Raw genomic sequence first — 23452 nt, 5'->3', positions numbered from 1 at the left:
TTCAGTTCTGTCATTTGTGCAACTGCCCTTGAAGTTGTTGTTATATAGCCCACTGACTATTATCCCTTCTTTGAAGGGACTAATGCAAAGCAAGCCCAGCTGGCTCAGATTTTCCTCATAGGTCCCACACTTCAAGCACTGAGCAACCATGTTTGACTTTTGCTACATCTCTCCCCTGTTTCCCCACATCCTTTTTAAGATGAGAATGATGTTTTGAGAATTCCCCTGAAATTCAAAATTTTTACACAAATTTGCAGTAGATCTAATCAACTTACTGGTTTCAGAAAAGATCTTAAAGAACTGACCCCAAATTACTAAATATATTATCGCCTAAAACTTTCCTAGTTAAAAAAAAAAAAAAAAAAAAAGCCAGTTTCAATAAGCTTTAAGAATTCTACCTTTCCATACATGGGAATAAGGTGAGTGGCTTCATATTATATCTAGTAAAGACTATTTCCTAATAAGTTTACAGATGTTTTCTATATACTCTACATTGATTCAGAGACATTTTTGAACTGGAATTTAGATGAGCTGCAGTAAAGTTCTTCACGCTCACAAAGTGCCAGATCTTTTGTGGACAGCTTGTCTTTTTAGTGCCTCTGGACTTGAGGTGTATCATGTGGACATCTCAGTTCTTCTGCACTACGTGCACTGGCTGCAGAAAGCTGGAATCCTGAGGAAGCTAGGAAGCTCTTAGCAGATGAATAACGCTCCTTGTCTGAAGGACTTAAAGCATTTAATGAATACAATAGCAGCTACGTGTACAGACACAGTGGCAGAATAAATTCCATGGTAAACCTCAGCGATAATGAAGAATCCAGAGACCTCTCTGAGGTTAGAATAAATGCAGGCCTGCAAGAAGTGCAATTATTGCTGTCACGAGCTGCTTATATGGATGTAGCATTCTAAAGATTCCTCTCCGTCTGGATCATTAATGATGAAAAACAGAGAGGGTTCTTATAATTAGCATGGTAAGATTAAAATGAAGCATGGAAATACATCATAGGTTGAGCTCCAAATTCAACTCAAGCAAGTTTTCTTATAATATAGTAGTATAATATGAGGTGTTCCTTACCAAAAAAAGTCCTCAACAAACCAAACAACGTTTAACTGCCCCATCTCATTTAGGCACAACATCAAAGATAAAATCTTATGTACTTTGTGTACAGTTTTGTGATGGAAAATTACTCATTAGCTTATAAGATGCCATGATTTTTCAGAAGCTAGTAATGGGTCATTGATTTTTAATTCTTATATCAAAATATTTGAATTGTTTAAGTAAAATGCAGCACATAAATCTGCTTTCCTATTAAGAAGGTGTTTTGAGATATTGCATTTCATTTTTTTCAATTTTTTTTAACATGTCCACACCTTTTAGGTAAGACCAGTCCAAATCTCTTCCAGATAGCAGTCATAACTGTAACGTACTTAATTTTACTACATTCGGTTCTTGTTCTAAAACACTCTTAATACTAAAATACTCTCTCTGTTACAGTTGTCAATGGCTTCTATTGTTTGTGCAACCCAGGATATGCAGGACTGAAATGTGATCAGGACATTGACGACTGCATAATCAACGCTTGTGAACACAATTCTACGTGTGTTGACCTACATCTGGTTAGTAGAGAATATTTTTTAATTAAAATGATTGCTAAGTTTTCGTCTGAAATCTAAAGCAATACTATTGTGAGTTCTAAACCTCCACTTAATCCGTACACCTGTCAAGAGTTTTATAATCGTGCTTTCCAGCCACTGTTTTTTTCTTTATTTGTAATGATATGGGCAGTGGGAAAGAGGAATGCTTTTATCATTTTAAAGCCGTTATTGAGTCAACATGGATATTTGGGGAATTCAAAAGGAGCAGAATATTTTCAACTACCTGTGTTTATGGCCTCATTATAAGTGACAGGAATACTCATTTACACCTATGACATTGGCTTCAAAGGGGCTTAAAAAGTATCTTACCCCCCAAAATTGCTTTATTTTAAGTACTTCAGCACTTATTTTCAAAATTCTTCAGCTATATTAGTTCCTGACACATGAAAAGTATTAAAAATAACTTCTTTCTTCTCAGAAATAAAAGCATTCTATCAACTGATCCCTTCATGGGAGGAGAAGAGGAGAAAGACATTCACATTGTGTAAACTTTGGCACCAGAGGTGGCCCACGTTCTGTGTCACACCCTCCAGGAGTCTGTCAGGAGCGTATTTGTTGTCAATGTACTCAATAGGGACACTAAGACCATACAGTATGAATACTGCCCTTAAGAAACATTCAGACTTTCAGAGAAATTGGGGGTGGTTAAAACAAATGAAAGAAAGGTTGGCTATTTTTTCCTTCTTCTAGTTTATCCCAGCATGTTTGTGAGAATATTAAATTAATAAAATGTTAAAGCAAGGTGTAGAATTCAGATTAATATTAGATGCCTAAATGTAGGTGTCTGTATGTGGTATGAGCTAAGCATCTAGGCACCCACAAAGATGCTAGAAACCTTGCTGATGCAGTCAGCAGAACCCAGAGAGAGAGTCAGCTGCCCATCTTGCAGATGTCCACTTTGGGTGAACTGAACAACCCTGTTGTACTGGGCGTGTGTGGCGAGGTTTTGGTAGCCGGGGGGCTACAAGGATGGCTTCTGTGAGAAGCTGCTGGAAGCTTCCCCCATGTCCGACAGAGCCAATGCCAGCCGGCTCCAAGATGGACCTGCCACTGGCCAAGGCCGAGCCCATCAGCAACGGTGGTAGTGCCTCTGGGAGAACAGATTTAAGAAGAGGACAAAGTTGCTGCACAACAGAAACTGCAGCTGAAGAGAGGAGTGAGAAGCTGTGAGATCACCAGCCCTGCAGACCCCCAGGTCAGTGCAGAAGGAGGGCAGGAGGTGCTCCAGGCGCCGGAGCAGAGATTGCCCTGCTGCCCGTGGTGATGAAGACCACGGTGAGGCAGGCTGTCCCCCTGCAGCCCAGGGAGGTCCACGGGGGAGCAGATCTTCACCTGCAGCCCGGGGAGAGAGGAGCCCACGCTGGAGCAGGGGGATGCCCGAAGGAGGCTGTGACCCCATGGGAAGCCCGCACTGGAGCAGGGTCCTGGCAGGACCTGTGGCCCCATGGAGAGAGGAGCCCACGCTGGAGCAGGTTTGCTGGCAGGACCTGTGACCCCGCGGGGGACCCACGCTGGAGCAGTCTGTGCCTGAAGGACTGCAGCCCGGGGAAGGGACCCGCGCTGGAGCAGTTTGTGACGAACTGCAGCCCGTGGGAAGGACCCACCTTGGAGAAGTTCATGAAGGACTTTCTCCTTTGGGAGGGACCCCACGCTGGAGCAGAGGACGAGTGCGGAGTCCTCCTCCCCCTGAGGAGGAAGGAGCGGCAGAGACAAGGTATGACGGACTGACCCCAACCCCCGTTCACTGTTCCCCTGCACCGCTGAGGGGAGGAGGTAGAGAGAACCAGGAGTGGAGTTGAGGCAGGAAGAAGGGAGGGGTGGGGGGAAGGTGTATTTTTCAAGATTTGTTTTTATTTCTCATTACCCTACTCTGATTTGATTGATAATAAATCAAGGTAGTTTTCCCCAAGTTGAGTCTGTTTTGCCTGTGATGCTAATAGGTGAATGATCTCTCCCTGTCCTTAACTCGATCCATGAGCCTTTCATTATATTTTCTCTCCCCTGTCCAGCTGAAGAGGGGAGTGATAGAGCGGCTTTGGTGGGCACCTGGCGTCAAGCCACCACTCCTGTAGGTACCACTGACTGTATAGCTAGGCTGCATTAGTGCTGAAGCAGACACACGCGTTTAGGTGTCTGCATTTCCAGCTGAACTGCATCCCAGAATCACAGAGGTGTGTGAGGGATGTGTGGGTTTCTGGGGTTTTGTTTGTTTGGGGTTTTGTTGTTTTGCCTTTTTTCTTTTTTTTTTTTTTTTTTTAGTACCTATAGAAAGAAATAGCACTTCTGACAAATCCTGGTGGTAACCCACAGCTATCACTATTTCCTAAACTTGAACAGAAGTTACATGCTTCAAGAGAATTTTCTCAGATCCTCTACTCTGATTTCCAGAGTTGTTTCTTCTTTTCACAGTTAGAACACTTTACGTATTGTATAAATTTTTTTGTAAATATGCTTCAAGAACTAGTAAACACCTTGGACAAAATTAAATGCATGATATGGAGACCACAGAGCTTGTGACACTTTTGTTCTTGTCTTTGGATGCTATTGCAAGTGCCTATTTCTTTACCAGTAGACTGCAATTAATATTTCAAGCTTTCATACTGGACACATAATCCCATCTCAAAATCAGGTTAGAGAGCATTCCAGAAATAAATTTTATGTTCACAAGGCATGTACTGTCCTATTCTCCATGAGATTGTGTTGTATATGTAGACATTCCAAGTATTATTCCTAACTGCAGCTGATGCTTTAACTGAGCCTCATGAAGTGGAGCTGTATATGCAAAAGTTTAAACAACAACCTTCCCAAAAAAATAAGATATCAGAAATGGACAAAATTATAAATATAGATATAAAATAAACATATAATTCCATCAAGAATGTCTGCTAAGCTTCACTGAATGAATTGTAATATTGATCCAGGGGGACTTTTTAATTTGGGCAAAATTAAACCTGACAAAGAATGGTAGCTCACTGCAATTTTTAACACTGTTTTAGATGTTTGTTCATATGCCTTTCATGCTTTTGTTTTCTTGATTCATTTGTGTTTGTTTTTGTCCTGCAGTACTGATACATTTCTCACCTTCTTTGTCACAGACCTATGCCATTTTGTTTTAAATGGACTGTGACACAGCAAATCAGTGAGATCCGTGCAGACTCACTATTTCAGAGAAAGCCTGACATTAAAAAAATCTAACTTACGTGGATTCAGTTACTAACTACACAAAATAAATACTGTAGGAACTTAATGGCAAGCTGTCATTTTAGACCTGGGATTTGATCTTTTTCAGACCTCAATGGCTTTCTCAATATAGTTCACCTATGTTTTCAACATTATAGTAAACATTCATACTAAAGTGTTCATTCTGATGTTAGTTAATGCACAGAAAAAAAATCTTCAGTATTTGTTTCATTAGAAGACTGTTCATTGGCATTTTTGAGAGTAATATAATTTTGTGCTCAAAAAAAGGAAAATGAATACCGAATGGGCTCTGCTAAATTGAGAAGTTAGTATCAGCATATTTTTAAGACAATAAAGAGTGAATTGCTAGTAGTTTTGTTTTGCTATAGCAATAATAATGCATTGCTATTCAATATTTATACTTTCTTCTTCTCTGTTCTTCTCTATAGTATATTTACTTAAACTAAAATTTCTGATATAAGTTTCTGAAATAACTTTCATGTGAATCATCTTTTAAGTTGAATCCAGAAAGGGACATAAAAGACTCGCTCACAAAGTGATTGCATTATTCAGTTTATATGCGACTATATTATTCCACATACAATGTCCTTCTTATTGTATTCAGTGTCAGAGAGTACTGAATTTCTTCCACATCAAATGATGCCAGTTTATACACCAAGATTCCTCAGCAGATGCAAAGAGGATTAATGAATTAACATATATTCATAAAAATGGAAGAAGACCCATTCCCTCTTCTTCTTCAGACAAAACAGCTGTAAAAAACCAGATATTAAGATAACAATCCCCTAGAGAATGAATTTTTAACATTTAAAGGGTCTCCTCCTCCTCCTCTAAAAGGTAATAAACTGGGGGATGGGGAGCAACTGAGGCATAATCAAGGAAGACTTAAAAACAGATGGAGATCTCAGGAGTTTCATAATTTCTCCATCAAACACATTTTCTTCCAAAGATTTTTACAGTAGCCTTCTTATACAAGTCAAGGACCAAAGATCTTAATGTGAGAAAGAATTCCAATATACACTCTGATTGCAACATATACTTCACAGCCTTTACCTTGGCTCTCCAGGCAGTAGATGGCATTAAGCAATCGGACCGTGGGATGGGGTCAGGGTAGGTGAAGTACACAGCTGAATGACACAACTATGTCAGCTTAAGGAGGCTCCGATTTTCCACTGCACCTGAGAATTCCAGTCACCCAAGAGCTACTGTATACCAGCACAAGCTACTGACAGTCATACTAGAACCTCTCTAATGTGGCTCAGAAATAACCCCTGCCCTAGTAGAAATTCCATTCTGCAGTCCAACAGCTCAAATACCTCTGATGCATTTTTCTGTGTCGAAGTGAGACAATTAGCATTGCCAGAATGATACTTGCAATACGTATTCTTCCTCTTTGGTGTTGGCAATGTGGTACAATATAGAGCCTTAAAACTAGATTACCATGTTATCTTAACAATGCATCAGCAAAAATAGGCACCAAAAATGACACTCGTGAGATGAGTTGACCCCAGCTGTCAGCTAAGCACCATGTAGCCACTCACTCACTCTGTCCTCTCCATGGGATGGGGGAGAGAAATGTCAGATTTACATGCATGTAGAAATAATTCAATTGTTCAGTCAAACTGATAGATCAGAATAATAGAATGAGAGAAGTATGCAAATGGTTGAAAGCCTGTAGTGTTGTCACTGCAAAAGAAAGAGGTGCAGTCCTCCGTAATTGAGGAAAAGAAAAGGGGTGAAGCTTTCTGCATTCACTGTATAAGTAAAGAATAAAAATAGAATAAAACTGAAAAATATAATCAGTAAAATATTTTACAAAAAAAGCTACTAAACAGTAAGTGAAAAAAAAAAAAAGAATTGGATTATTAGCCTCTGGCTGTGCTTATGGTTACCAGGAGTAATTTGCAAATTCTTCTAAAAAAAGTTAAAATAATTAATTCAAAGTATTGTATAAAGTTGAGATATTGTCCCTAATCATTTTTATAAGATCAGATGGAGCATATAGTCTATATAATATAAAACATTATTTTGCAGTATTTGCATTAAAAAAAAAAAGGTCATAGTAGCTTCACAGCAGCTCTGACTTCACTTTTTGCTTGTACTGTTCTGTATGTCAGAATATAATGCAAATCCTGTCACTTTAGTGTATAGGATATCCATGCAGCAAATTGTAATAGATGTTTCTTCAGAGCTTTGTTTCTGGAAGCTATTATTTCTGTGTACTTACCACATAGTAAATTAAAAAATATAAACTGTAGGTAAAGTTATAGTTGTATAATAGTGCTTTTACTGCTATCCCATATCCTCCTTATGGTTAACTCTCTATCACTACTTGATGTTAACCACAATTATTTCCCTCTCAATAAAATGTAATGTTATGGAAATGAGCTCTCCAATACAGTAACAGAAGATACTGTCAATTCAGGCCTAAAGAAGCAATGATTACTTGTTCAGTTTCTGTTTATAAAAAGTGGCAGAAAAAAAGGACTCGTAACAAGGTGAAATTCAGTAATTCACGTCCTTTAGGAACTTACATTTTGGCTGCAGAGAAGGTTTATGTGAAGGATGGAGAGAGAATACTATTAATTTATTTCCCCCCCCCCCCCCCCAAAAAAATATTCAGAGTTGACAGACTGGAGGTCTATTCCACAGATCATATTTGAAGAGCATAACCCGCAAGTAGGTTAGCTCATTACATAAATTGTGAAAGGAGGATTAATTGGAAGGAACTGTGGCATTGAGAACTAAAGTACAAAGTAGTAGTTAACTGTTAACAGTTTACATTACCCAAAAAGAAATTAGTCAGGTCTTTGGACTAAGCTAAGATAATTTCCTAAATTTGTTATCCGCTTTTAATTTCCATTTAAAACAGAATCTCCTGTACTTCTGCTAAATAGGGAGAAGGAGAAAAATAATGTCCAAAACTTATAATTTATTTTAGAACATCCAGAGATGCTGAAGGTATGATGAAGTAACGGAGCTTCAGGAGGCTCTTCCTCCTAGCTGATGATAGCAGGTGGTCTGACACTTGAAGTGAGAATAAAGACTAGATGCGTCTGCATCAATAACAAATTTCCAGATTTCTGGGGGAGTGGAAATTCTCTAAGGTCTCAATAAAGCAGACAAGCTCTGCCACTGAATTGGTCTAAAACAGTACCTCGGTTTAACTAAAGGTCAGACCACATACCATGAGTGGCATACAGCATATAACAAGCAATAAGCTCTTAACAGTTCCCAGGTCACATAAATTCAAGTTGAATTGTACGCAACTTAAACTTATGCATTGACTTCACTGAGAGAATCCATGTGCTGAAATTGTGAATGTGCTGTCTGACAAATCAGTTTCAGATTACCAATTACACATCCCAGAAAAGAGCTATACAGCAGCTGGAGTTCACTTAAGAAACTAGCAACCGCAGCAGTACTTCTGCAAAGTACTCCTGCTAATACAACTCACTGTGCTGCCCTGAAGATTTGGCTTGCCATCCCTGATATATTTAATCTTCCACCTATATTTAGTTAAAAAAATGAACAGCGTCTTCATAGTCCTTCAAATAAAAGTTTTTTGAAGAAGACCTGGTGAAATAACTCCCTTGTCTGCCTTGTACTAGAGAGCTAGTGGATATAGCAGTACACAGACTGAAAACGTAGTCATTATGGGGTGTACTCCTTTATGCTCTAATAAGTCCAGTTGAGTCAAAGACATTGGAATGCACAAAATTAACTATTGATTTACTGACTTAGGATAATGTCCTTCATATTGATCCGTGGAATTATTGCTTGCATAAAGTGATTATGATGTCTTATGCCTTACTCATCTAATTGAAAGTTGAAGTCAGCAAACAAGCATCAACTTTGTTTATTTGTTTTATTTATTACCTTATTTTTAAATGCTTTAATTTGTTTTTTTTGAAAGAAATTGCAGACATATATGAAAATTCTTAGCTTCAACCAACAGTGTCAGTAAATACCATAGGAGTGAAAGCCTTCTATTGTCTTTTTCATAAACTGAATTTGAAATACTCTACAGAATTGCATAAAACTGTTACAAAGTGGAGAAAAGGGAGATTAAGAGGAAGTTAAAGATGGGCTTTCCAATGAGACTTGTGAACAGATGGCAAATCAATGTGATAAAGATACAGAAAGGTGGTCCCAGATGGTGTGCTGTAAGTTCTGCCAGCAGCGAGGAGGCTGGTCAGAGAAAATCAGCAACAGCAGGGAAAGAAGTGAAGAACTTAACAACATAAAGAACAGGGTGGAGAACTGTAGCCTGTTTGTGGAAAGCATAACCCTAAATTCAATTTTTGCATGATATAGAGACTAACATTTTGTTTGAGGTGGGTTATGAAGTGTTTGTACCTTCAAAAGCATTAAAAGACTGGCAGTGGTACTATAGAGACTTGGGACTACAGAGACTTCACTGACTCATGAGGAAGAGAATTCCACATAAGAGGACTTAGCTGCGGAGAAGTGGACACAGTAAATTGCCTGTATTTAGTAGATTTATAGAGCAGAAGGTGATGGAAGGGTATGGGTCCACAAGGAAATTACTCTGAAATAAGCTAAATGGTGAAATTTATAGGTCATCAACCAGTCTTTGAAAACTACGCACATATATGTCTTTACCATACAGCACACAAGAATTAAGATTAAATTTATTTTTCAGTAAAAGGATGACGAACTAATCCATTTACTGTGGGATAAGTCTAAGTATCAAGACAATTACTGAAAAGGAGCTCTCAAGACTGTAATTTCACACCCCAGTTTTTATTGCAGTAAGTCATTGTCTCTAAAGTCAAGCCAGATGATTCTGGGTAGGAATTTTTAAGCCTCATCTACACCCTGTTCTGAGAACAGCATTGCTCATTTTCTCATTATGTATTTTTTTGACAATTGTCATCAAAGAAGCTAAGTACCTTGCAAATATTTACTTTTTAATTTAAAACACAGCTCCTATTGGCTTCAGTTGCATGTGTTGTGTGTTCAGCAATTCTGGAAATCACACCTTAAGCTGAGAATTCAGAAAGAAAGTAAAGAAGGAATTAATTTCTACCTATAAAAAGATACTTGCTAGGCTAAATCAACTTCAGCTAAAGTATGATTTATTTTAGTTTCCTTAGGGCAACATTCAACTGAAACCATAAAACTAACTCTTCTTTTCTGGTTTCCTTCTTTATTCTAAGTACAAGTGAAGAGAAACAAGCATATTTCCTTTCACTGCACGTCTAGAGCAGACCAGTTTCCTCATGCTCTCTTGTGCACTGAATGAAGTGATGGAGGATTATTTAATCCATGTAGGTAAAGACTCGTTTATGGTATTTAGGTGGAGAGGGGCTAAATCTAATGAATCATATAAAAACTTAATTCTGGCATTTCCTGAGGTTTGAGTGTATACGATTTTGCAACTCCTGCATTTTACTTTTAGCATACATTTTTATAGAAAATAAATGTAATGGATCCAAATCATTATATGGATGGGTTTTGGTAGGGAAATAATTTTCTGTCATCCATATAGTAGATGTTTTTAATTCTTAAATGTGAGCAGATGCTACATGTATTTGCAGTAGTTTCTGAAAAGCACTCAGCCCTGGCCTTGCTGTGCTCTCACTGTAGCTGACAGAAAAATTGTTGACTTCAGAGCTCCACCAGCAAAGTATATTCTAATTCCAGGGTCAGCTTTTGCATAGTGGCAGACACTTGATGTATATTACCCCTTGCCAAGCAAATCTTTTACCTTCTTTACGCAGAAAAAAAAGAAAAAAGAAAAGAGTCCAGAATATTATCCATAGATTATCTTCTTCCCAAGTACAGTATTAAAGGAGAAAAAAATCTAGGATCTAAAATACCTCTGAACCCAGGTTTGCTTATCTCTTAATCTGTTTCCCACAAAATATTCCTATTTACGAAAATGGACTCCATCTGTTTTGTCTTTTTATGAAAGAAGAGATCTTACCCAAGGATACCAGGTTTCCACTGTAAGCAAATTTGCTTACATTATCAACACTTCTCCAAGAACTTCATAAAGGGAAAAGCATCTGACGCTTAATTTTAGAGACACTGCTGGGTGCTGTTATAATAAACCGATAATCAAACATCAAACACAATCAAGTCTTCTGATAACCCTTCCCTGGCAATATAATTCGTTGATCCTATGCTACCAGCTGTGCCAATTACTGTACCATGGTCAGCAGGGAGTTTGCTATCTGGGCACCCTGAAAGCAGCTGACTGTTCTCTTTCTGAGCTTAAGAACCCTATTAGATTTATCAACACCTTGGTGCCCCTAGGCTACTTGTCTGGTGATCTTTTGATCATTGTCTTTGGTTGACTTTTTCAGAGATCATATCCAGGCTTTAGACATAGTGTTGTCCATTTTCAGTACAACATTGGTTCAAAATAGAATCTTTTATACTGAAAATTTTATACTCTAAAGCAAAGAACTGAGGTGGTAGTAAGAGGGAAAATATCAAAATGACTGTACAGCCAGATACTTTTCCAGTTCCAAAGGATTGGTTTAGATAGGCAAAGCAAATGCAGCTCTGTTTGCAGAGTGAATTAAAAGAGACAGATGCTAGTGTTTCAATAGTAGAAAGGAATAAAAGTAGAAACAAAATATTCTTCATAAATGTCCTTTAGGTTGTATAAAAGTATTTACTTTGGAGTCTATATTTGAGAGAAAGTATATTTATAAGCATAGGGCTGGACTGTCATATTTGCAAGTGCGTGTTTCTAGGAATGCTCCCATTGACTTCAGAAGGTTTCCATAGGAAACAAGAACCAGTATTATTTCTCAGATCCTGAGAACGCCCAACCCTTTGTGTTGCTCTATTGGACAGTTATGCCATAAAGACAAATTCCCCCTGAAGCTGCAGTCAAAGATCCTTTCATGCTACATTCATTTCACTTCACACAGCCTTGCAAGCCTTACAGTATTTTCACTCTGAAAAGAAATTCTACACGGGTGAAACAAAACTATTTTCTCCATGTAGTAGGAAGGGTTTTCTCTTCTGTTTAAAGAATATGAAATAGTTTTGTACCTGACTCAAACTCTTTGCATTTCTAGAGAAAGTTTGGAAGTTACTTCTAGTCCATTAATTATAGATTAGAATATGGCATCTCTTCTGTAACGAAGTAAGTTCTGAAGGAATAAAGAACAGCTTTTTCTTCCTGTTTGTATAATAAAATGTGAAATATTTCACATGAAGTATGTAGAACTGTTAACTTATCTACTTATGTTTGTCATCCACAGACTAGCAGGTCATTTGCTAATTTTAGTGGGTGTCTCTAGCTGCTAACCTCTACTTAGAACTAGCTTCAGGCTTGCGAAAACTACTTGGCACTTGGCATGGAATCTAGCCCAGAGAAAGAATGGTTACCTGGTTTTTTTGGTTACTTGCAAGTTCTGTGATCTGTCCTCCTTTAGATTTTAAAATTCTGTTTGAGGGATCTGACTGAAAAACTGTGAGTGAAAAGCCAAGTTTCTGGCATCCTTTTACCTTGACTAAGTGGTTGTAAAGGCATACAAGAATGGGCACTAACAGATAGTGCTGCACGTGAGACTTGATGTGAGACTTTTTTTATGGCTGAGTACCTACCTAGAGTAACACGAAAGCACATCTGGAAGAACTGTACTTACTAGTACTTACTAGAGGATGCTACCATTCTTTTTCTTCACAAATGATATTTTATACACTGTTTAAAAGCTCTTAGTAAAAAAACAATTTCTACGGAATCTCACTAGAAGACCTTTCTCAATTCCATTTTATTGTTGTAATCTCATTAGTGAGGACAGATTTTCATAGCAAGGAAACCCATACATTCTTAATACATATATTGAGCTTAAATAATTTGAAACATTATTTATCAACAATAATTAACATTGACTTATAGCTATTATTGTGTTGCTGATTCATCTAACTTTATTTAAAGTCCTCACTAAGTGGTTGTCATATGCAGATTTCACTGTATCACTGTTTACTGATATTTCTAAACCATCATATTGAATGATTAGCTTTTCTCCATGCTGGAAACCTTCTCTCTGTTTGCATACCCAATTCCGACATACTGTATGCCATGTACCCAGTCAAAATCTGTGGTGAACTTTGTTGTGTTGACTGCCTCTGCCTTTCCCCTTGATCAAGATACTGTTTTACTGCACAGCACTTATATAAAAAGGGTATTGCCAGACCATGTGATAAACAGATGTTTTTACCAGATTAGATAAGATCTTTTTCTCAAGATATAATAATAAAATAAAATAATAAAGTAAAATAAAATAAAACAAATGCCTATCTGTTTAACCTGATTCAACAGTGGAGAATGCAATAACCTATTTATTAAGAAATATACTTTGTAGAATCCAGTTATCCAGAATTTTCGCAGTCTGTCTGTGCAGACTTAAATTAATACATATAAACTACAAAGACCTTGTGGTGTTCAGTGTTGACAGCCAAGTAGATTAGATTCTCTTGTTGTTACATATTTCTATAGTTTCACTCAGACTATGTTCTCACCTCCAGCCCTCTTTTGTTACAAAAAGCTATTCCACTAGCTGGAAATTTATTTCTCACAGTTTCAGGCTCCCTAAGTTCTCCTTAACTGACGAAAAGTATCCAAAGTTGGTCATGTGCCACACAGGCTGTAAAAGCTGTCACATTTGGGGGGAGGGCTAAAGGCATGGGGTAACTTAAGGGTTTTACAAGAGGTTAGTCTCACATATAATCAGCTAACTGATTACTTTAATGTTACAAAGCCTATACTGTAATAAAAACATGTCAAAGTGCCTAGCTTGTTGATTGATGGACATGAAGAAGAAGGTTTTCTATCATATCAAAATAAAATATTCTGGAATATTTCTTATAAGTAATGCTTTCCACATGGACACTAATCACTAAGTCACACCACTGTATGTCACCTTTTAGCATAGAAAAAGGCTTTAAATTTAAAGCATAGAAACTGCTTTAATTAAACAAAATTTCAAAGGTCTCAGGCTAGAGATAATGTTTCTTCTTGAAAAGGTGTGATCACAAGAGAGATTCTGGAAATACAACCGCTCAGATTAGCTTAACAGGCTTCTTTTTAACACTGGGCGAACTGTTAAGAGTTCTCTGCTTTAGCTCACTAATGCAGAACAAATGCAAATCCAGCTTGTTTGCCTCACTGGGAAAAGTTCTTGCTCACAGTTCTGAATTTCATTGATAAGTGGTGGATTCAGCCTTAGCTAATTTGAGACCAACTCAATTTTCTTGCACCAAATTGCTCCGTGGACAAATGTTTGCCTGTTCACTTTTTTTTTTCTTCTTCCTTCCGTGCCGTGTTTTCTTTAAAACAAATTATTTCTACTTGTTTCCATCTTGTACATCAAGAGTAAAAATGAACAAGAAAAAAAGCCCAAGTCCTTTGAAGTGTCCTGTAGCATATGTTTACATTAGCATTTTAGTTTGTATTACAAGAACGCTGCTGAAGCAAATCTCACAGCTGTACCTACCTACTACATACAATTTGCATTGTGGAGAAGACGTGTATGATGCAAACAGGATTTCCCTTGGATGAAACTAAACCAGAAAATGCTCTCTACACATGCATATGATGTGCTTGAATCACTGATTTTCAGCCCGTGGGTTTAGATAAAAGCTATTTCAAAGTAAAACCCTCAGAACCCAGGTAGTGTGTATGTTGGGTCCTCAGTGCCAACAGTTTTCAGAGATTTGTTGCTAGTACTGATTGCTAGTGTAGATGTAGCCACAGTCATTTGAAGTTTCATGCAAATACAGCACAATTCATCCAGCCTGGTTACATTATATTACATATTATTTGTTTTTAAATGTATACAATTTACATAAATCGTATGCTATGGAGGTTTTAGGAGATGTATGTTATGAGATAGAGATATATATATATGCCAATACATTTATTTTGCCACTGATGTTGCTACAAAGTAAATTATGTCAGCCAGTCTAGCAAAATTGTTTTACTCCATACATGCACAGCTTGTATCCACAAATATTGAAAATTATGCTTAGAGTTAAGCCATGTGATTGCTGAAAACCTGTGTAAGTCTGAAATTTACCTCATGAAGTCCATTTCTACTAAAAGCTTTCTCTGAAAACAGCAGTGATGATTTCTTGCATACTAATATAGAAAGTTACTTCTGTCTTACATCTCTGAATTCATTTCACTCAGCCAGACAGAACAAAAAGATCCCATGGGTTCTCAAGACTAACACTGCAACAATGAATTTCATTTGAATCCCTAAATAATATTTTTCTAATGTATTAGATTCAGTGATGATTCTATATTCTATAGCAAGCTCAGCAATGAGTGGAAAAAGAAAGGCAATAAATGCATATGGACTTCTGCTACATGACAGTAAACAAGAGCAAATAACAGAAAAGTCAGATGGAAGCCTTGGAATATTTCTGCTACACTGCAGTATTATATAAGCAAAAATATCAGTATGTAATACAGAAAAAAAAGGAATTCCTTTAAAAATTAACTAATAGGGACCATAACCAAGTCCTGCCAGGCAAATTTTATATTTTGCCAGATATAGTTTCAAAAAAGTAAAGATGTGCCTTCAAATATTTTTAAATTAGCCCATATCTTGCAGTATTATTTATTCATTATTCATTATAATTTATCTCTTAGCCTATTTCTCTTATGACAGTGGAAAAGAGGGAGCTGAAGAAGACCTGACAATTTAGCATGTCCTATACTACATTTGGCACTGAGTTACTTGTCGTAAGAGCCAGTTCTTATTTCTGTACCTTATCTATCCTCTTTCAGAGAAAACTGTTAAAACCAAAGTATATTAAAGATATACTCTGGTTGTATATACTCTGTTTTATTTGGATAACATAAAAACCTGAGATATGCTGAGATATTGCCCAGAAAAAGTAATTTTCAAGATTAATTTCTAATAGCTTATTCTTTTACAAAAGAACTGACTGATAGCATGAGGAAAACTTTACATCTGTTCAGTGACTAATCATAATAATTGATTTCTGTAGGACTATTAGGCAATTGTGAAAATAGATTACATCAGATTTGGGTTCAACTGAAATCAAAACTCTTGACCAAAATTTCCCTTCAAAATAATTGTGGCAGCCTCTCTTCTTATTTCCTGATTAGTCTCCCTTATCACTTCAAGTCCTGCCTTCATACTTGTTTTCGTCTGCCTTTTAGTGGTCCAGTGTAAGGGCGATTTGCAGCCCCATGCAGGGATACACTTGCACATACTCCCAGTCAGAACATGGAGTCCGCCAGCAGCTTTCTGAAGCAGTAATTATATATGCATTTGCTTCTTTGAGGCATGTCACCAAGACTTTAAAAATATTCCATAAAAGCCTTCTTATGTTTGTTTCAGTACCGCTTCAACGCCAGCCAGAAATTCCCTGAACATCTCAATAAACTGGGTTTCCTCCCAGATTAATTCTGTTCCAGCCAGACATCATATTCCTCGTATTTCAGTCTAGTACTCTTTTCCAGGTTCATTTGTATAGAAGTATGGTTCTATTTATAGGCAAAATAGATTGCTTGAAACAAAAACATCACCATCTTAATGTAGACTCATTGACTTCTAGAATAGTAAATTGAACAATGTCAGAGCTTGTTCCCTAGCTTTAAGATCAAATGGCCTGGGACATCTTGTTGTTTAAGCATTTTTAGCAACCCAAACCAGGTGGCTGTGTTCTGGTCCCTAATGAATGTGCATATAACTAGCTAATACTTGATTCCTGGTTCCATTTCTCCCATTTTGTCCTTAGGAGCTCTCAGCACAAGAGGATACCATGCTTCTTTATTTGTTTCTGAGAAGCACCTACCACATTCAGAGGCATAATATTATAAAAATGCATTTAACCTTCCACACTTGCAGTTTTCCTCACAATCACAAATGGTTTCTTATGTCAAAAGTAACACATCCGAATAGCTAAGTTGTTAAGCTACTATTATTCAGTCAAATAATGTTGTAAAGTATTTACCGTTGTATGCAAAAATACTATTTTCATGGCAGGATATTAAAAGTCAAGAATTAGCACCAAGCAGTCAGTTTTTAAAGACTTTGTTATAAATTATTATGGTTTTAATCTATTTTCACTGTCACAGCAGGATTAAGTTCTACCAACGGTATGATTCACTAATCCAATATGGTCAGCAGTTGGATAAAGAGCTTTGTGCCTGCAATTGATCCCAGAAGTTCGTAAAACAAACAGCATCACTCAGTTTCCTCAAACATAAAAAAACCACCTTGCTTGTTCGTTTCACGATCTCATTTTGCTTGCTTTTCTTGTTACTCACAGGAGATTTTAAGTTGCATGTTTGTGCTTTAAAACCATTCACATTTTAAGAATTCTTTCTGTATTGTTTATACTTGTATTCTTTCATCTATAGTCCGTGACTTGACTTTTAATTTTGCCAGTTACTTACTACTTACAGCACCTGTGTATCACAAACCTGCTCCTTATCTTTTGAGATAAGCAATACCTCACTGAAATAACTATGGTAATTTTTAAGGCAAAAAGCAAACATAACATTTTATTCATCTCACTAGTCCTCCATGTATTATACTGGATACTTTGTTCTTACAATTTCTTGTCATCATCTGCTGAATAACATCCTGCCAAGGTGAGATTTCACCAATACAGAAAGAAATCCCATAGGAATAATTCAGATGTCTTTATTCTCTCAATGATAACTTGATAACAGCAAATCTGGAAAAGTTATTTAATGTCTGCTGCTGAGTCTCTCCTAGTCAAATGGAAAAACTACTTGATAGGATGGTAAGATTTAAAGTCCCATATGTTTAATTACTATTTTTGTAACAAATATATATAATGTGGTCTAAACTGTAAATACCACTGCAGTATCCCTGGGTCAAATACTGAATTTCATGTTTCATTTTCACTCATTCACACACACTCAACGAAACCATGGAGTGTCTGGAAAGGAACATGAATGACTGAGACACAAGAGGAGACATAAAGTACTTGTTTGCATTCTACCTGTGTTTTCTCTCATTTTTTTAGATGGTTGCTCTTCTAATTGGGGAAGTACCAATTAATACTGTTTTTTTTTATTGAGGAATTACTAGACTTGCTCTAGCGGTAACAAAAAAAAAGAGAACGTATCAGAGAATTTCATCCGAACTCCCCTTGAGGTGAAACCAAGAAGCAACAAAACTTGGAAAGAATTTATGAATTTTATCATATTTTTTATTTAATGAATATACAGAACAGGTTCACTGCCCTGGTGGCAGATGAGGGACTGGGAGTTATGCCAACAAGGCGGCCAAGCCGGCTGGCCCTGAGGCACTCAGCAGCACTACAAAGAAGCAGCAAGTGGCAGTAGTGGGGGACTCCCCGCTGAGGATGGAGACCCCCATCTGCCAACGTTACCTGCTGTCTACGGACGATTGCCGCTTTCCAAGGGCTTGGACTTGGGACATTGTGGTGAGGCTACCAAGGCTTGTCCAGCCCTGCGACTATCATCTCTTGCTGCTCTTCGGTGTAGGTACCAGTGATATGGCCAGTGCGGACCTGGAACGTACCACAGGTGGCTGCATGTCTCCAGGAGCATGATAAAAGGCATGGGGGCCCCGATGGTTTTCTCCCCAGTCTTGCCAGTGAGAGAAAGGGCTTGAGGAGGTGTGGATAAACCCTGTTGGTCAGCAACAGGGTGAGTGGAAATGAGTATACAAGGATAGGAAGCTCAGGCTCTTCCAGTCCAATGTTAGAGTAAAACCTTTTAAGGTTGACTTGTGCCAGAATAGGATCAGAATTTTACTTACTAATGACAGATTACAGATTACTTTTCTTACTTAAACAAAAATTATTCCATAAAAGGACCTTCCTAAATTTAGTTATATAAGTACTGTACTGAAAGTGTGTCGTAGTCACCATGGGATTGACCCACATAATGAAGGGACTTTCCATGTAAATGCAGGAAGTGTTCATTGGAGTACAAGACTTCAGAAATGGAATCTAAGAAAGGAAAAATTCTGTCCTTTTCACTCATGTTTCAAAGCACACCTGAACTAACGGTGTTGCTACATTAGCAAGCACCACGGACCAACAGAAACAGTGACACAACAGGAGCTGAGGCCTGGCTGCAAACAATATACAGGTTTTGGGGCAGGGGCTTGCTATTTGGGACTAGTTGTAGCGTAGTAAGCATAGTCCTGAGGACTAAATACTCATTACTGGTTGGAGAGCATTAGATGTGCTCTTGAAGCGCATCTTCTGGTTCAGTTTCTTTTAAAATATCTGGTTTGTGTGCCCTGAGACCACTGTGTGATGTGAGGCAAAGCACAGTTAAGTGAGGACAATTGAGAAGTTAATGTCAAAAGCATAGTCCTGATCTAAGACTAAACCACTAATGAGTCTAAACCTTATGGACCCTAAGAAACATGCAAACACATGGCTGTTTTTAAGTTACTTGGGCCAATAGATTCATAAAGGACAACTCTTCTGAAACAGCAGTTTGTGATCTCAGTACGGACACCAGCTTGGAAATCTCTGGCTTTAAGTCTGTCCCTCATTAGTCAGCTCAGATACGCAAATTATGTGTAAGTGTACTGATTGCCTATAAATGTTCTCCATATGTTTGTCTGGTTTTGTGCCCGCTAGAAAATCAGTGGCCCATTTAACAGAGCCAGACAAAATGTGCCCAGTGACTGAAATAGTTTAACTCTTATTGGTCCACAACAGTGCATGTCATACCAGTTAAATGAAACTCAGCATTCACGCTTCAAAAAAATTCTGCATATTGTCCCAAGCCCTAAAAAACATCAGAGCAACGAGACTAAATTTAGACAGTTCTTACTGACAGTCTGCCCATTGGCAGAGGTATACTATGGAACTGAATCGAACCATGAAGGAACCAGCTAGTTGTTAGCACTGCACTGGCAGGTATCAAAGAAAGTACATTTTCTTTTAAAGGTGAGTGACTAGATGCTTTAGGTAGCTTCACTGTGTGACAAGCTTGACTTATATCTCAGTGTAACATCTGTCTCGGTGTAGTTCAGTTAGTGATATGAAATAGAAGCCTAGTAAGGAGGTGTTGCCAGTTCCTTGATTCTGAGTACTAAGGACAAAGATATTTTCTTTCTTGATATGTGTTTCTTGATGCATCGGGTGCCGAGTAGTGTTCAAGAACCTTGCTGTTTCAGTTTCACTCAAATGCAATCACTGAGATATAGAAATAATGAAGGGAAGGAAAAAAAAAAAGACCATTGGTAGAGGATTGCAAAAGTTTTCAACTGGTCTGGTTTCTTGTAGTTTATCAGTACATACACTACTCTACCTTAATTACAGCACAACTGTATGAGACATTCATAGAAAAAATAACTCTGATACCTACTGATACTATATATATTTCTCGTCTCATGCATGTTCTTGCCGTGTTATGTCTGAAATGGCCTTTGAAACAAGTATCTGCACTTTACAGTCTTTGCAGAACAATTTTAGGATCTGCAAAACTGTTAGCAATTTCTCATGTAAGATTCATGTTGTAAGATGATTTCTGATTTTCATTTTTGAAGACACTAATAGAATATATGCAGTACTTTGAAAAATCAGCTGTGAAATGTTAAACTTAAAATTAGCTTAGTCCTAAAATATATATATATAATGTAAGAAATTGACAGTTTCAAATATGACTTTTTTTTTTTTTTTTTGTCTTTTGTTAGAAGAGACAGCTGTGGTTTTGTACAGCACAGGAAAACACAATACACTTTTTGGTTTACTCTGTTGCCCCTTGCTGGTTAGCTGTCTGTCTGGGATGACTGTCACTAAATGAGTACTAAAAAAGTCCAAGCCTGGAAAGCATCTGCAGGGAAAAGTCCCGGTGCTATACAGAACAATAATGTACATTCTGCATGTGTGCACACAGGGGAAAGACACAAAAGGCACATCAAAGAGTCTGGCATTTTCATTTTCCCAAAACTAAAGTGATTTTATTACCTAGGCAACATTCCCAGTCTTCTCTGGCTGTGGACATATGCTTTTTAGTCATGTTTTAATAGTTGTTTCAAGCTTCAGGAATGAACAATAATTGAGACGCTGTTTTTTACATGCTTTAAATATGTTAATTTCATTAATAAGAGTAATTATGAACAGTAGGCTAAACACACCTTCTCACAGTATATATGACCATAGAAACTCAGTTCCTCTTTCTCCTCAGCCTTCATTATGTACACCTGTAGCTTCCAACTTCCCAGCTTTATATTACATCTGTTGGTTTTGGCTGTACTCCCAAATTATTTATAATTCCTACCTTCCAGACTGTCAGGTTTTCTCCACTAAATCTTTGTCCATTAAAAAATCCACACTATTTCTATTGCTACCTGTATACATTTCATTAAGGGAGCTAAATAATTCTTGTGAGTTTGTTCTATGGAATACTGACTCGTAGCTGACTGAGGAGAAGGAAAAGAACTGTGTGAAAGAAACAACCTTTTTAGTGTGACCTTTTAGCAAAAAAACCCCATCCCTTTGGCAGAAAAGACTGGGGAGAAATTATAAGAGTAACCAAAGCTTTCAGCATTATGAAAAACAAATCAAGAAGTGGACTAAACCAACAACCAGTTCAGGAGGAGTTTCTGGAATCTCCATTTCCAGCTGTTCTGCATGATACAAGTGGCAGATGCAGAAAAGTAATGTGGGTTTAGACAAAAAAAAACCGAGTAAATGCATAACAGGAAAAAAAGAATCAGAAATTTATCTTGAAACTGGGTCATTAATATACAAGAGTTAAGTTTGATATAATACTAGTTTTGATCCAGTTTAAGTGTACTAAAACTCATGTATGCTAATCTAAGAAAACCCAGATTTTTTACAAAGTTTTAGGCTTTCCTCCTCTGTCTTCACTGAGTATATCTCCACCTTACAACAGCTGTCTAAATCTTCTCTTATTCTTTTGAATTGCCCCAATTATTTCACTGTTATTGTCAGATGTACGATTTTTTCCTCTTCCTTGTGATATACTAGATTTTCAAACCCAAAATTTCCTTCTGTTTCTAAACTGGCAGATAAGTAGAACACACATCAAACATAGTCAAGTTTTGTTTAGCAAGGTGTGCTGGTTTTGGCAGGGATAGAGTTAATTTTCTTCATAGTAGCTGGTATTGTCCTATGTTTTGGATTTGTGACCAAAACAGTGCTGATAACCCAGGGATGTTTTGGTTCCCGCTGAGCAGTGCTTGCCCAGAGCCAAGGGCTGTTCTGCTTCTCCCCCCACCCCACCAGCGAGGAGGCTGGGGGGGCACAAGGAGTCGGGGGGGGACACAGCCGGGACAGCTGACCCCGACTGACCCCAGGGACATCCCACACCAGAGGACGTCATGCTCAGCATGTAAAGCTGGGGAAAGAAGGAGGAAGGGGGGACGTTGGGAGTGATGGCGTTTGTCTTCCCAAGGGAGCGTTGGGCGTGCTGGAGCCCTGCTGTCCTGGAGATGGCTGAACTCCTGCCTGCCCGTGGGAAGTGGGGAATGGATTCCCTGATGTGCTTCGCTTGCGTGTGCGGCTTTTGCTTTCCCTGTTAAACTGTCTTTATCTCAGCCCACGAGTTTTCTCACTTTTACCCTTCTGATTCTCTCCCCCATCCCACCGGTGTAGTGAGCGAGCGGCTGCGTGGGGCTGAGCTGCTGGCTGGGGTTAAACCACAACACAAGGGTATATCAGAGTACCTTTGTTATATTTTTCTGTCTCTAACCTGTAGGTGAGAGAAAAATGCCCTGCAGACTTAATTTCTGTGAAAATATCATTCCCCAGAAATACAAAATTCACAGCAATGCTTACATGGTTATAGCTGAGAAATGGTCTGTTGGGAATGTCCCCTGGCCACGGTTCCTCCTGAACTGTGCCTCCAAAGTGTTCGAAAGTGCACTAGTTGTCCCAGGCAGGAAGCATTTTGGGGACCAGACCATTCTAATGATTTAATGGTGGAAATTATCAAGTTTCAGTGCTGGGACACCATTCATGTCCTGGCACTGTTGAAATCACCAGCACAGGCATAGCTGTTACTTCAGACTAGTTCAAAGTCACTAGTTGTGCGATGATGTGAAAAAAAATACATCTTTGTCCCAATGCATTGCTCGTGTTTAAAATTTCAAAGCCAATACAAGGATGGAGGAAGAAGAGGGAGCTGCTTCCTTTAGGAAGATTTTTAAAAAGTTAACTGTAATTATCAGTGAGATTGAAACTACAAGAATTTTTTAAATAAAGTAACTAGTAATTGTTATATTTGAATGCTCAGAGATACTCTCTCCCTCTCCTGGGATCACTGTATTAAAACAGCAAAGAAAGTCTTATTGTCCTAAGTCATCATGTGATTGTCTTATCAAAACCACAGAGGTGGTTTTGTGCAGAGGTGAATTTAGCAAGCAGATTATGAGCTTCTTCCCCCAAAATCTGAGACCTATTCCTGTGAGATAACTCATGCAGCTGCACTCCTCCACCCTTGTCTGCCCTGCCCTGGGTTACCAAATTTTAGTTACTGTTCTACTACTAAAAACGCAGGTTTTCTCTGACTGAATCATGTGTTGAGGGAAGAAAAGAAGAGGAAGCAATTAGTCCAGTTTGCTCTTTTTTTTGCTATTTC

At 38.0% G+C, this 23452-nt stretch overlaps 1 protein-coding gene across 1 annotated transcript in view; it reads left to right on the top strand.

Annotated features, from left to right (window-relative positions):
- EYS (eyes shut homolog) overlaps positions 1 to 23452 on the top strand; it is a 938397-nt gene that overhangs the window by 392712 nt on the left and 522233 nt on the right. Inside the window, exon 21 of the mRNA XM_069804576.1 lies at positions 1496 to 1617. Within this exon, the coding sequence (XP_069660677.1) occupies positions 1496 to 1617 (122 nt within the window). The remainder of the gene's footprint in view (positions 1 to 1495; positions 1618 to 23452) is intronic.

Source organism: Haliaeetus albicilla, chromosome 17 (genome assembly GCF_947461875.1).
Source record: "Haliaeetus albicilla chromosome 17, bHalAlb1.1, whole genome shotgun sequence".
Lineage (NCBI taxonomy): Eukaryota > Metazoa > Chordata > Aves > Accipitriformes > Accipitridae > Haliaeetus > Haliaeetus albicilla.
This window is presented reverse-complemented; position numbering and strand designations above follow the sequence as displayed.